This window comes from Balaenoptera acutorostrata, chromosome 8 (genome assembly GCF_949987535.1).
Source record: "Balaenoptera acutorostrata chromosome 8, mBalAcu1.1, whole genome shotgun sequence".
NCBI classification, from domain to species: Eukaryota; Metazoa; Chordata; class Mammalia; order Artiodactyla; family Balaenopteridae; genus Balaenoptera; species Balaenoptera acutorostrata.
The window spans coordinates 66430926-66445288 of NC_080071.1; the positions used below are offsets into that span (position 1 = coordinate 66430926).

General features: G+C 40.1%; 2 protein-coding genes across 3 annotated transcripts; both read right to left on the reverse strand.

Annotated features, from left to right (window-relative positions):
* Nucleotides 1–713: 713 nt before the first annotated feature.
* LOC103018156 (gamma-crystallin D) lies at nucleotides 714–2433 on the reverse strand. The gene is made up of 3 exons (XM_007187816.2): nucleotides 2425–2433; nucleotides 2102–2344; nucleotides 714–986 (listed from the first exon to the last, which is right to left on the reverse strand). Exons 1-3 carry the CDS (start codon nucleotides 2431–2433, stop codon nucleotides 714–716), a joined length of 525 nt encoding a protein of 174 aa, XP_007187878.1.
* Nucleotides 2434–11528: 9095 nt separating this feature from the next.
* Nucleotides 11529–13095, reverse strand: LOC103021141 (gamma-crystallin C). 2 transcript variants are annotated; one of them, XM_057551500.1, is made up of 3 exons: nucleotides 13087–13095; nucleotides 12738–12980; nucleotides 11529–11801 (listed from the first exon to the last, which is right to left on the reverse strand). In XM_057551500.1, the coding sequence occupies exons 1-3, from the start codon at nucleotides 13093–13095 to the stop codon at nucleotides 11529–11531; spliced, it is 525 nt and encodes a 174-aa protein (XP_057407483.1). The 2 variants fall into 2 exon arrangements, with proteins under 2 accessions (XP_057407483.1, XP_057407482.1); XM_057551499.1 differs by having other exon boundaries at nucleotides 11529–11804.
* Between the last annotated feature and the right edge of the window lie 1268 nt (nucleotides 13096–14363).

The following is a 14363-nucleotide window of genomic DNA, read 5'->3' on the forward strand; positions in this document are numbered from 1 at the left end:
AAAATGTCTGAAATAAGAGGGAATTGTGGCACCAGGGCAGCTGCTCCCTTTCATTAGGAAGGCAAAAATTTTTCCAGAACCATCTCCTCTCTCCCCATCAGCATTCCTCCATTTAATGTTTCAATGTCCAGAGAGTGTCATGAGACCAGTTCAGCATCAAAATCAAACATGAAAGAAAAAAAAAAAAAAGGCAAAATAATGAAAGGAGAAAAAAAAAAAAAAGAGAGAGTCTGCCTGCCAGAGATTTGTGAACTCAATTTTGCATACAATTTAGGGAATTTAAAAATCTTCTGAAGCCCATTGTAGCCAGCTTCAGAATCCCTGATTTAACAAGCGGGTCACACTATCTCTGAGCCCCAGCTTTCAGATCCTCACTCCTCAAAGAAAAACTGAAGAGATATCTCACTATCTGGTTTGGAGCAGCAATGTGTTTAAAGGCCAGAGAATCAAATAAGATAATGTATTATGAAGTGTTTTGTAAACTGTAAAGCTCTGCTTCATTTGAAGGCATAGTTCTATTGTGAGAATTTTCTTTGTTACCCGTAGATCATACACCTTGATTTCCACGTGCATCTTGTGTGTATGTGTGTGTGTGTGTGAGTGTATAAATAAAATAATAAATGTAGGACAAAAAGGAAAAACACAAGCAAACCATTGCCAGGAAAACAGAAAATATTTTATTACTTTCCAGATTGAGAAATGATGCACTTATTTCAGTAGAAATCTATGACTCTCCTCAAGGAGCCCACTTTAGCATTCATGGCCCCCCAGTCATGGTAGCGCCTGTACTCCCCCGGCCTCAGCAGATACTGCCTTCCCCGGTAGTTGGGCAACTCATAGAGGACCCAGGAGCCCTCCAGCACATTGAGAGAGTAAATCTCATTGAAGTGGAAGCGGTCCTGAAGAGAGGAGCAGTCCTCAGTGATCTCTATCATCTGGCCTCTGTAATCTTCCCTCTCATAAAGTCTGATCCTGTGAGAGACAGCCTGGCCCATCCAGAGGTGGAAAGAGGAGAAAAGCAAACCATGAAATGATTCCAACACATTCATGCCATTCAGTTTGGTGAGGACCAGCTCAAGCCATTTTCAAACATATGGTAAAAATGCATTATTTCTGAATCTTTGTATACTCTTCATTTTTAAAGGTGGAGATTCAGTACCTTTCCAAGATCATAAAGTGTGACTAAAAATTAAGAAGGAAATCTCACTCTTTAATATATTCAGATATTTCCCAGGATGAACTGTTAACCACACTCAGGACACTGTACCATAGAGAAACCCAAATCTTTAACAGCTTATTACTGTTTTTGCCATTTTGAAGAATTATTTTAAATTTTCAAGCATGTGTCTTTGAACAGTAAAGTCAGTTTATGAAATGAATTACTCTACATTGAGTTTAAAATAAATCTTGGAAAAATCGCCAAGGACTTAGATGCTTTTGTTTCTGTGGAAAGCAAAGTGAAACATCTGAAATCTCTCAGTTACATACTTGATTTTCATTTAGTAATTTATGAATAGAATGAAGAAAAATGGGAAAGAAAAATGAGTTAAGCCCAAGGACTAACTTTTAAAAAACCTTAGTGTTTTAAGACACGTATGAATTATATGTAGCCTGTGTGTAAAATCTCTGCGTTGCTCTCTACTGAGAAAAAGTACTTTTATTTGTACAGGTGGGGAAAACCAAAACATGCAATTGGGAGGCAAAAAGGGGAGAAGAGTCTTACAAGAATTAACCCTTGTAAAATTTTCCTTTTCGACTCCTGTCTGCTCAGAAACTAACTAGCACCTAATTATTTTTCTGTTGGATATTAGTGGTTTTTCTACAACTCCATTGTAAATGATTCCAGGTCAGGACCTCTATTTTATACGTGCCCGGGGCAGCCGATACATTCTTACTCAATAAATATTTGTTTATTAACTGGTACCTGGGCAACACTTTACTTTTGTTCAAGGCAAATTATATTGAACTAATATACCATAGCTTACCTTTTCCCCAAACTCTCAATTATTCTAAACGATCACTACTGCAAATGTTTAACCTTTGCTTGAAACTACCCATTCTGCGTCCAAAGTGAACCAGAATGATATGGAACTGAACTCACGTGGGGGATGAGGCGGCAGGAGCGGACGGAGTCGTTGAAGCCCATCCACTGCTGGTAGTCGGGGTAGTCGCCGCGCCGCAGGAAGTACTGGCTGCCCAGGTAGTTGGGCTGCTCGTAGATCATCCAGCAGCCGCTGTCCACGCGCACTGAGTTGCAGCGGCCCAAGTAAGGCTGCAGGTTGGAGTGGTCGCTGCTGCACTCATAGTGGCGGCCCTGGAAGCCCCGGTCCTCGTAGAAGGTGATCTGCAGGGAAGGGAAGGACAAGGCTCAGAGGCCTGGCCTCCAGCCCGGCTGCGGGCCCCTCCCACCGGCGCGGGGCTCACCTTCCCCATGGCTGCTGGATGCGGGGACGCGAGTTCAGTGCGGAGGGGCGGGCGCGCGGGTCTATATAGCAGGAGGGCTGCTGCGTTGGCAGGAACGACACAAAAGGGGCCCCCGGGTGAGGGGATTTTCGTGTTCTCTTTTTTCTCTTTGCTGTCAGAGTCCGTGGGGCTCATTGTGGGTTTTGGTCCCTTTCTCTCTGGAGTTTCTATCACTAGCTGATGCTATTGAGACAGTTTGGAAAAAAAAAAAAAGTAATTTGGGACATTGTCTATTTAATAATAGAAGTAGAGCTTCAGCCATTTCATATATATAGTCCACTCTTTTATTTGTACGGGCTGGGGAAAAACAAAAAAATATAAGCGGTGGAGCAAAAAAGTCAGAGTCTTAATATGGCAAATATAAATTAATCTGTAAGAAGTATGCACCATAATATTGAATACTAATGGTTAATAAGGAAATGACCTGTACTGAATACTGAAAATTTCAAATTAGTCTTTTAAGAGAGCTTCCTCATTAAAGGGTGTAAGAAATTGGAATGTTTTACCAAGAAGGTTCACAAAACTTCAAACTTTCAGTGTGGTAAAAAAACAAAAACAAAAACAGCAAACGCAGATCTTTAGTATTTGGTCTGATTTTGTTGCAGTCATACGTGGAAGTAGACTGAAGATTGGATGTTTTATCTTGGCTACTCGTAATTCAAAAGGGAGAATAGTTTTAAGATGATTCATCTCAGAAAGAAGAACTAAAAGGGAAATTTCTAAAAGTTTAAGGAAATAAGAAAAAGTAATACTTTTAAAATACAAAACCAGATTACCTCTTAGGTTATTATAAAAGAAAACCAAATTCCTAAGAAACCCATTTCTGGTAAGATCTAGATACACCTTTGTTCTACGGAGAACAAGAGTACACAGAGCTTTTGACTTAGAGGAAATTAATTGCACGAACACAAAGAGGAGCTATAGCTGGAATGGTGTAGGGAGAGGGAGGAATAAATGTCTAGAAGCTTGGACTCTAGGAAGGCTTTAGACAGTATTTATCAGCCTGGAAGAGGATAGTCTGTAGGACTGAAAGAGCACTGGAGGGGAAGATGACCTACGCCTTTAGCCTCTTTGATGTTCAAAGAATTAGTCCCAGTCCTATGTTGACTCATTGAAATACTTTGTCTTTACTTTAGGTCATAAATATTTGTAAGTTGATATTTATCAATTAGACACCAACTGTGTATAATATGATGCTTCAGTTCTTGTTATCCAGTACGTAAAGGCATGTATTTGCAGAGTTACTTATGTTAGCCTAGTGGAATATATGCAGCCAGAATCTAAAGAATAAAAATCATTTTAATTAAAAATGAAAAAAATAAGAATGAAAAATAATAACAAATTTTAAAAAACCATCATTTTGCTCAGAGCTGTTTCTGTGGGGAGAGTGTTGATAGGTGAAAACAGTAAAGCATGAGAACCCTAATGCAGAGTCCCAGAGAGCGTCTAGAGGAGCAGCATGGGGATGTCAGTGGCGACCACCACTTCAGCTGACCTGCAGCTACAGCTGAAATTTAGGATCCAACTGGAGGACCAAAACAAGGGCACTTTGGGCTTGGCTTTTTCATTAAATGGGAAGAGGGAAGGCTTTATTTCTGCCTGGGGGAAGAAATAGGGAAAACCCCCTACACTTCTCATAGAATTGAAATGTGAATGCTGTGGGCCAAAAGGTGGCTTAATTTCAATGCTCTACAGAAAATTCTGGGAGTGACAAATGCGTATAAAACCTAAGTCCCAAATTGTACTTAGTGTGCTAAGTGAGCATAGGTTAAGACCTGAGACTCCTTGCACCTGTGGCATAGAAGCAGAGCTCTACACCAGTTGCCTGGAATGAATGATGGCAATTGTCTTTGGAGGGAGAACAAGAGAGAAGAAACACCCTGTTGTCCCGAGCTCTGGTCCAGGAAGTAACCCTTTGTCACTCTATAAATATTCACATGGTTTCAAACAAAAGTAAAGAAAAAAGAGACTAGTTCAGGTTCAGATTTTGCTGCATGCAGGGTTAATGATTTGTGTAGCTAGTGTAAATAGTCTACAAAATGAAGTATATAAGAAATACCACTTTGCTTATTTTCTGTAACTCAGAATATTTTATGAATCTAAGTCTCATTCCACTGGGATGGAGAGAAAATTTAACTTTAGTCATTGTTGGGATTTCCTCTCCTCACTTACCCAGGCTCTATGGTTGGGTTTTGAGGGCTTACATGGTACCAAGGTGTTTCATGGTGAGGGAGGATTCACTGGAAACAACTGTGATGTCCATTGTTGGTGGCTCTCCCCAGCTTTCACGCCAATGTGGAAATAAGAACAGCCTTGAGGGCTGTGGACTTGGAGATGTATTTCGCTTGGCTGACACAGTGTTTAGATGTTTTTGGTGATGCTTTAGGTTGGTTCATTCTTTCCACAGTTCACCATACTACCCATTACTTCTTGTCATCTTAAAGAAGGTTGTTTCACTTACAGGTATACCTCATTTTATTGTGCTTTGCTTTATTGAGTTTTGCAGATACTGTGTTTTTTACAAATTGAACACTTGTGGCAACCCTGCCTCGAGCAAGTCTAGCAGGGTCATTTTTCCAACAGCATTTGCTCATTTAGAGTCTCTGTATCACATTTTGGTAATTCTCACAATATTTCAAACTTTTTCATCATTATTATATTTGTTATGGTGATCTGTGATCGGTGATCTTTGATGTTATTATTGTAATTGCTTTGGGGCACCGTGAACTGCACCTATATAAGACAGCGAACTTAATCCATTAATGTTGTGTGTCCTGACTGCTCCACTGTGACTATTCCCCATCTCTCTTCCCCGCCTTGGGCCTCCTTATTCCCTGAGACACAACAATATTGAAATTAGGTCAGTTAATAACCCTACAATAGTCTCTAAGTGTTCAAGTGAAAGGAAGAGTCACGTGTATCTCATTTTTAGTCAAAAGCTAGAAATGATTATGCTTAGTGAGGAAGGCATATGCTTGTTGAAAGTCAAGATAGGCTGAAAGCTAGGCCTCTTGCTCCAAACAGTTAGCCAAGTTGTGAATGTAGCGGGAAAATTACTGAAGGAAATTAAAAGTGCTACTCCAGTGAACACACTAATGAAGAAACTGAAACAGCCTTATTGCCTATATGGATAAAGTTTGAGTGGTCTGGATAGAAGATCAAACCAACCACTACATTCCCTTAAGCCAAAGCCTAAACCAGAGCAAGGAGAACCTAACTCTCTTCAATGCTACGAAGATTGAGAGAGGCGAGGAAACTGAAGAAGAAAAGTTTGAAGTTAGCAGAGGTTGTTCATGAGGCTTAAGGAAAGAAGCTGTCTCCATAACATAAAAGTACAAGGTGAAGCAGCAAGTGCTGATGTAAAAATTGCAGCAAGTTATCCAGAAGATCTAGCTCATATAATTAATGAAGGTGGCTACACTAACCAACAGATTTTCAGTGTAGATGAAACAGCCTTGTATTGGAAGAAGATGCCATCTAGCACTTTTATAGCTAGAGAAGAGAAGTCAACGTCTGGCTTCAAAGCTTCAAAGGACAGGATGACTTTCTTTTCGGAGCTAATGCAGCTAGTGACTTTAAGTTGAAGCCAGTTCTCATTTACCGTTTTGAAAATCCTAGTCTTTTAGAATTATGCTAAATCTACTCTGCCTGTGCTCTATAAATGGAACAACAAAGCCTGGATGACAGAACATCTTTTTACAACATGGTTTACTGAATACTTTAAGCACACAGTTGAGACCTACTACTCCATGAAAAGATTCTTTTCATAATATTACTGTCAATAACAATGCACCTGGTCACTCTGGAGCTCTGATAGAGATGTACAATGAAATTAATGTTATTCTCATGCCTGCTCATACAACATCCATTCTGCAGCCCATGGATCAAGGAGTAATTTCGACTTTAGGTCATATTATTTAGGAAATATATTTCATAAGGCTATAGCTACCATAAATAGTGATTCCACTGATGGATCTGGGCCAAGTCAATTAGAAACCTTCTGGAAAGAATTTGCCATTCTAGATGCCATGAAGAGCATTCATGATCCGTGGGAAAAAATCAAAATATCAACAATAACAGGAGTTTGGAAGAAGTTGATTCCAACCCTCCTGGATGACCTTGAGGGATTCAAGACTTCAGTGGAGGAAGTAACTGCAGATATGGTGGAAATAGCAAAAGAACTAGAATTAGAAGTGGAGCCTGAGGATGGGACTGAATTGCTGCAATCTCATGATAAAACTTAAATGGATGAGGAGTTGTTTCTTATGGATGAGCAAAGAAAGTGATTTCTTGAGATGGAATCTATTCCTGGTGAAAAGGCTGTGAAGATTGTTGAAATGACAACAAAGGATTTAGAATATTACATGAACTTGATAACATGAGCTTGATAAAGAAGTGGTAAGGGTTGAGAGGATTGACTCCAATTTTGAAAGAAGTTCTACTGTGGGTAAAATGCTATCAAAGAGCATTGCATGCTACAGAAAAATTGTTTGTGAAAGCAGGAGCCGTCAACTGATGTGACAAACTTCATTGTTGTCTTATTTTAAGAAACTGCCACAGCCAGCCCAGCCTTCAGCAGCTACCACCCTGATCAGTCAGCAGCCATTAGCATGAGGCAAGACTCTCCACCAGCATAAAGATTATGGCTTGCTAAAGGCTCAGATGATTGTTAGCCTCTTTTAGCATTAAAGTATTTTTAATTAAGATATGTACATTGGTTTTTTTTAGACACAATGCTATTGTACTCTTAATGGATTATAGTATAGTGTAAACATAACTTTTATATGCACTGGGAAACCAAAAATTCATGTGACCCATTTTATTGTGATATTTGCTTTATTGTCATGGTCTGGAACTGAACGCACAGTGTCTGTGAGGTATGCCTGTATTTACATCATCTCCCTGACCCTTGAAGGTATTGAGTTGCAACCTCAGACAAGAGTCTTCAAACTCTGCTCAGTTTCTACTAGTTTTTGCCAAATAACAAAGCCTATGAATCAAAGCAATATTCTCAAGCATTCTTTCTTGGTCTGAACCACACTTTATTAGAAACTTGTGTATTTGAAGGGATTGAAATATTCTTTTTTAAGTGTATTTTTTAAAAATATAAAATGATGTAATAATAGATAGTGCTTACTTTTGAATTTTTGTTTTGTTTTTAATTTCAAATGTCCTTGCTTGGCAAAATAAAAATAGGCAGTCCTATGTTGGTTCCTATTTAAGGAAAATTGGTCTGGGAAATCTAAAATATTAAGAACCCCTTGATCTTAAAAATGTGAAAATATGATGAGCAATTGTTGGGGGGGTCTTGTTTTTTAATAATATTGATACTTCAAAATCTTATCCTAGAGTTATTCCAGAAATTATCCCTCCAAGGGAGGAGGGACAAATTAGGGGTATGGGATTAAGAGATACAAACTACTATGTATAAAATAGATAAGAAACAAGGATATATCATAGGACACAGGGAATTATAGCCATTATCTTGTAATAAGTTTTCAAGGACTATAATCTGTAAACATACTGAATCACTATGTTGTACACCTAAAACTATTATTGTAAATCAACTATTCTTCAGTAAAATAGATCTAACAGAAAAAGAAAGAAAGAAAGGAAGAAAGATAGAAAGATAGAAAGTTATCCCTCCATAGAACTCCCCACATTAGAATAAGCATAGCAGTAAAGGACATGCTACAGTCTCATCCTTGCTTCTTACTGTGGGACACTGGATGTGTTTTTTATTAATAAATTTTTATTGGAGTATAGTTGCTTTACAATGTTGTGTTAGTTTCTACCGTACAGCAAAGTGAATCAGCTATATGTACACATATGTGCCTCTTTTTTTGGATTTCCTTCCCATTTAGGTCACCACAGAGCATTGAGTAGAGTTCCCTGAGCTATACAGTAGGTTCTCATTGGTTATCTATTTTATACATAGTATCAATTGTGTATATATGTCAATCCCAATCTCCCAATTCATCCCACCTCCCTGGACGTGTTACTAAGTTTAATTTAGCCCCAGTTTTTTTCATAAGTGTTGTAAATAAAAGGCTTAATTTGTCCAATATATAAGCTTTTTATGTGATTGAGCTAATTTTTTTTCACCTTCAAGATAATGTTCGTCAAATGGAGCTTATACTAGAAAACTATCATACTCTTCTTGTGTCACATGACATTTTCATTTTAAATAAAATAGAATTATTCAAGCATTTTCATCCCTGTCTACTACCACTCTCATTAACTATAATGAATCTTTATTCTTCTCAGAATCCTTTACTAAAGATGTATGATTCACCAGTAAAGGCACAAAACCGACTGTAAAAGTGATTGGAACCTGGTTCCTCAACATTTCTCTTTTGGAATTCTAAAGAAGAAAAAGTCCACTTCTTGTTGGATTGCAAGCTCCCTGTGATTTTGTGTGAGAGAAAAAAAGAGAGAGAAAATAAGACATTTATTAAATGTTTGGATTGTTATTAGAATTGCTATATGTGCGTCTTAAGCATGTTTAGCATAAGAAAAAGGCAGATTTTGTAGTTCTGGATTGTTAAAATTTCTCCTGAAGGACAGGAGGGACATTGGAGGATTCCAATGGAGGCTTGTACCTCAAGACCAGTGGGCTCGAGAAAGGAATAAAGGGGCAGAAATTTAGGGGGTGGAGGTGGGGTTGAGGTGGGAGGAGGGGCGAGAAAAAAGGAGGTCAGCTGGAGGAGGTCATGATAGAGAAACAGTGACCTGTGCCTTCCTGGTCTCCGGTTCCCCAGCCAAAGGGCCAAAGGCTGGAACTGGCTACTCCTGAGATACAACATTTTGTCTGCTGTGTCAAAAACAGCTTTTTTCCTATTCACAGGAAACTGTTTTCATTGGAGGTGTTGTTCCAAAACAGGAAAAAAAAAAAAAGTGTCACAGAAAGGTATGTAATTAAGTTCTAAATGTGTATGTCATGCCAAGAAAACACTTTCCCTCCCCAAATGTTAAGGAATGAAAACACATCTCACGAGAAATATATAAATAAATATTGCTCCATTTTTCCTCCTAGAAATGCGTCATGGGATGCCTTAAAACTTCTTAGCAACAGCACTTGATAAACAAGTGATTACATATGTGTTATTTAGTACTTGGGAAGTACTTGACCAAAAAAAAGTGATTATGTATTTATTGTTTGGTGTCAGTATTTAGTATTATTTCTGTGTAGAGTTCTGTGGCAGTAGGGACAATGCCTTCTGTTTGTTTGTTTTGTTTGTTTTTTCATCCCCAGTGCTTACATGGCAAGCCTATGGTAGGTGCTCAGCAAATGGTGATGTCCCTAACTCAAAGAAGGTAGGCTCTTTGGTGGCTAATAATTGGGCAGTCCATTAAAAGGAAAAATAACTTGCACTATGAGTGGGCAGTCTCACTTCTAGGTCTCTATCCTCCAGACACTATGGCGTGTGTCGATAAAGGTATATGTACGACGATATTCGTTGCAGCCTTGTTTGGAAAAGCAAAATTGGAAAAGCCCAATCACTAGTGAATAAATGGTTAAATAATCTAGGGAACCTCCAACAATGCAACACAATGCAGCCATTAACAGAATAAGGTACTGACCTAGATAGATGTCCATACCACATTACATTTTATTGATAAAAGCAAGTTGCAGACTAATATGTACAGCATGAGTTCATTTTTGTAAAGAAATAAAAATGTGTTTCATGAGATAGCTATATAAATGAGGGAAAATTCAAGAAGGGTACCCACCAAATGTACAGAAGGGCTAGCAATGAAGTGTGGGATCAGAGGGACCCCTCCACTTCTTTCTTTATAGGATGTGTAAAGTAGTAAGATTATGGGAGACTTTCACTTTGGAGGGAAAACTTCAAGTTAAAAATAAATTAATTTTCTACTGATGAAAGAATTTTCATTTTTTGTTTTTTAATATGCAGGGCTTCCCTTGTGAGCAAGCAGATTTTACTTCAAACAGAGGGCTCTAGAAATTATGGCTTTCTTCAATGTGCCTTTAAATTTGAGCCTGCTTTTTTGTAGTAAAGAACTTTTTATTTTTATTTTTTATTTTTTTTTTAATTTATTTATTTATTTTTGGCTGTGTTGGGTCTTCATTTCTGCGCGAGGGCTTTCTCCAGTTGCAGCAAGCGGGGGCCACTCTTCATCGCGGTGCACGGGCCTCTCACTATCGTGGCCTCTCCTGTTGCGGAGCACAGGCTCCAGACGCGCAGGCTCAGTAGTTGTGGCTCATGGGCCCAGTTCCTCCGTGGCATGTGGGATCTTCCCAGACCAGGGCTCGAACCCGTGTCCCCTGCATTGGCAGGCAGATTCTCAACCACTGCGCCACCAGGGAAGCCCAAGAACTTTTTATTGTTTGTGGTACACTATATCAGGCAAATCTATTTAAAATATTAATGTGTATCTCATTAATTTATTTGCATTAGCTGGGCACTGTGAACAGCTGTGCAGTTTCTAAAATTCACTCAGTGTTTGGTCCAGCAGCTGTACTGGCCAAGAGGTGCACCCTGGTCAGGAGCTGTTTTAGAGTAAGAAGGAGTGTCTTCAGCTGAGTCCAAAAGTATGGCAATGGCTGATGGCAGCCCTGGCATTAGTTATATATTACTGTGCTTGAAAGGAAACAAAAGTATAATTCCTTATATAGTCTGATCAGGCTTCTTCAAAATGGGCTGCCCTCACCACTCACCTGTGACTCTGTGGCTTACAACTACTTCTTGGGTCAGATGGGAACTCCTGGAATGCTGTTCCTTAGGCCCTCAACTGAATGCCTCCCTTCTCACCAGTCACCCTCTCCCATCTCTCTCCTTTGATCTGCCTTTATTTCTCAGACAGGCTCTCTCCTTTTTCCACCCCCACTTCTGAGCCTTCTTCAAAACTCATCCTACCTTGATGCTCTTCTAGAACAGACCCCGCCACCTCTTATCCACTCCTCAATCTTTAAGAGGGAGTATTTACAGGTGAATTAATGGGCACACAATGAAAGAAAAACAGAAGCCAGCGATTGCCAACAATACAGACTAAATACTTTATTAGGTTCCAAAGTGAGAAAACGGTAGTGTGAAACTATTTCAGTATAAATCCACCACCCTCCGCACAGAGCCGGCCTTAGCATCCATGGCCCCCCAGTCTTGGTAGCGCCTGTACTCTTGGGGTCGCAGCAGGTACTGCCGGCCGCAGTAGCTGGGCATCTCATAGAGGACCCAGCAGCCCTCCAGCACGTGGAGGGAGCGGACCTCATTCAGGTGGAAGCGGTCCTGGATGCAGGAGCAGTCCTCGCTCAGCTCCACCATGAGGCCTTTGTGATCCTCTCTCTCATACAACCGCAGCCTGTGGGAGCTTGTCTGCTCGGTCCACAGAGAGAAAGAGCAGAAAAAGCAACCAAACAAGAGATGAACTTGGCAGGTTGGGGCATGAGATTGTCAGTGTCAAAACTGAGACTCTGAAATTGCTGTGAATGCTTCATGTGGATCTGTGTTCTATTAGCATTTAACAAATGCTCATTTTCTATTTCTTATGTGAGAGATGGAATTTTTAAGAAGTTCAAGGTCTGGGTTAGAATCCATCACGAACTCAAATATCTTGATTCCTAATTCTTAATTCCATAATTTTTTGATTCCTAGGTGATAAACCTACATTTGGGGGGAAAACGATAAGTATTTTGCCTATATTTTAATAAGAGTATTATCTCCCAAAGTTATATACATATACACATACATTTACCACTAAAACAGGATTTTAAAAAATCACACACTTTGGTGGAAAATTTGTTTAAATAGTCTGAAACCAGAATTCAACTGATTTTCCAAATTAAGACAAATTACCTTTTCCAAAATTGGAAGATAGCTTTGAATAGCCTATATTAACAACAGAGTTTTCCATTTTTACTAGTCTGCAGTGGAAACTATCTAATTTGTTCATTATCAATTCCTTTACTATAGGTAAAAATTGATTTGTTAGAAATACTGCCTTCTTATGCCTAAACAGCTTCCCACTTGCAAGTTTGTTTTATATCCCATTGTGATACTGCATTTGTTACAGACAAGCTTTGACTGACCTAATGGCAGCAAAGAATAAAAACAAAACTGACTCTTTCCCTAAGTGAAGTCTTCCTTATATTCTCTGCTGTTTTTCTGCCGGGATCTACCTGGGCTTTGGCAGCTACCCAAAGCCCACTTAACCCTTACGTGTATTTAAAGGAAAACCTCCCTCGCCCTGACACCCATCAATAACAGAGTGAGGACACTCAGGTGGCATGATTGGAATCAAGCTGAACTCACGTGGGGGATGAGACGGCAGGAGCGGACGGAGTCGTTGAGGCCCATCCACTGCTGGTAGTCGGGGTAGTCGCCGCGCCGCAGGAAGTACTGGTGGCCCTGGTAGTTGGGGCGCTCGTAGAGCATCCAGCAGCCGCTGTCCACCCGGATGGAGTTGCAGCGGCTGAAGTAGGGCTGCAGGTTGGGGCAGTCGCTGCTGCACTCGTAGTGGCGGCCCTGGAAACCCCGGTCCTCGTAGAAGGTGATCTACAAAGGGAGTATAATTCAAAATTAAATCATTTGCTCCCCATAACAGATCTTGTAGCGAGGCATTTTTCCCCCCTCCACTTTATTTCACTTGTGTTCCGTTTACCTTCCCCATGGCTGGTTGACACGGATGATGCAAGTTCCGTGTGATGGGGCCCTGGCAGCGCAGCGGGTCTATATAGCAGGACGGCTGCTGTGTTGGCAAGAACAACACAAAAGGGGCCCCGGGGGTGAGTAAGGGGATTTTATGGATCGCTTTTACATGCTGCATTCAGTGGAAATGCCTGTCTAGTCTGCCCTCATTCTCTGGTATATTCTAACGCTGTCCTGTTCGGGTTCTGGATGAGTCCCTAGAGTTGCTTTTATTTGGATTCTTAGTGTTTTATAAATTTATCAGCACATCAGTCTGAACTTTTGACCTGAAACTCACGTCTCTATACATATGATTCATTTATGCCCTGTGTATTATGGGGGAAAAAATCCATGTCTTTATGGAAGTGCCCCAGAATTCCAGAGAGGCTGTGGGTGAAGCAGAATGCCACAAGCACTAGTTTTTCTGGACCACAGAGACCACTGTATCTTAAAACTGCTTTCTTCACAGGACTTGTCAATCCAGTACAGGACACAAATCTGGATTCTGATTTTTGCCAGTTTTGACAATGCTTTAAGGCATAGCTTTTAACTTCCTCTTTGGTGAGTACGCTTCATATAACTGGAAACCAGCCCCTCATAGCCGACTTGTGATAAGAACCAGAAGAAAGGTTTTTATGACCATTGGGTTTAAGACTGAGAAGTATATTGCTTTATAGACTGCTTTCCCTTTACCAGGGGAAGGCAGTAAAGCTTCATGGACTCAGAATGTCCACTTTGTAGCCACATGAACTTGGCAAGCCACACAACCTCTCAGAGCAGGAGTTATTTCATAATACTTATCTCATGGGATATAGTATGTTGAATGAGAGAGAAAGAAAGAAAGAGAGAAAGAAAGAAAGAGAGAAAGAAAGAAAGAATGAAAGAAAGGAAAGAAAGAAAGAAACAAAGGGCCGGCAGCCTCTAATATTTGGAAGCTGGCCTGGCCCTCAGAGCTAGGCCATATTTCCCTATTAGACATAAACGATCTCACAAAATACCAACTGAGGCAAGGTTACCCTGAGACCATGATGAAATGAGACAAAATAAGGCCACTTCATAATTTTGTCTAAGCATAGGCAAAAACAAAGCGAATGTGCCACCCACAGAATACCAGACACAGGCCCTCTCTCAGCCAAAATGATTAACTGCTACTTCTTTATCAATTGCAGCTTTATCCTTGTTCTTTGCTCCCTTCCCCATGGGTAGATCTATTAAGATATCCAATCATAAAATTACCCTTGCTGTCTGATA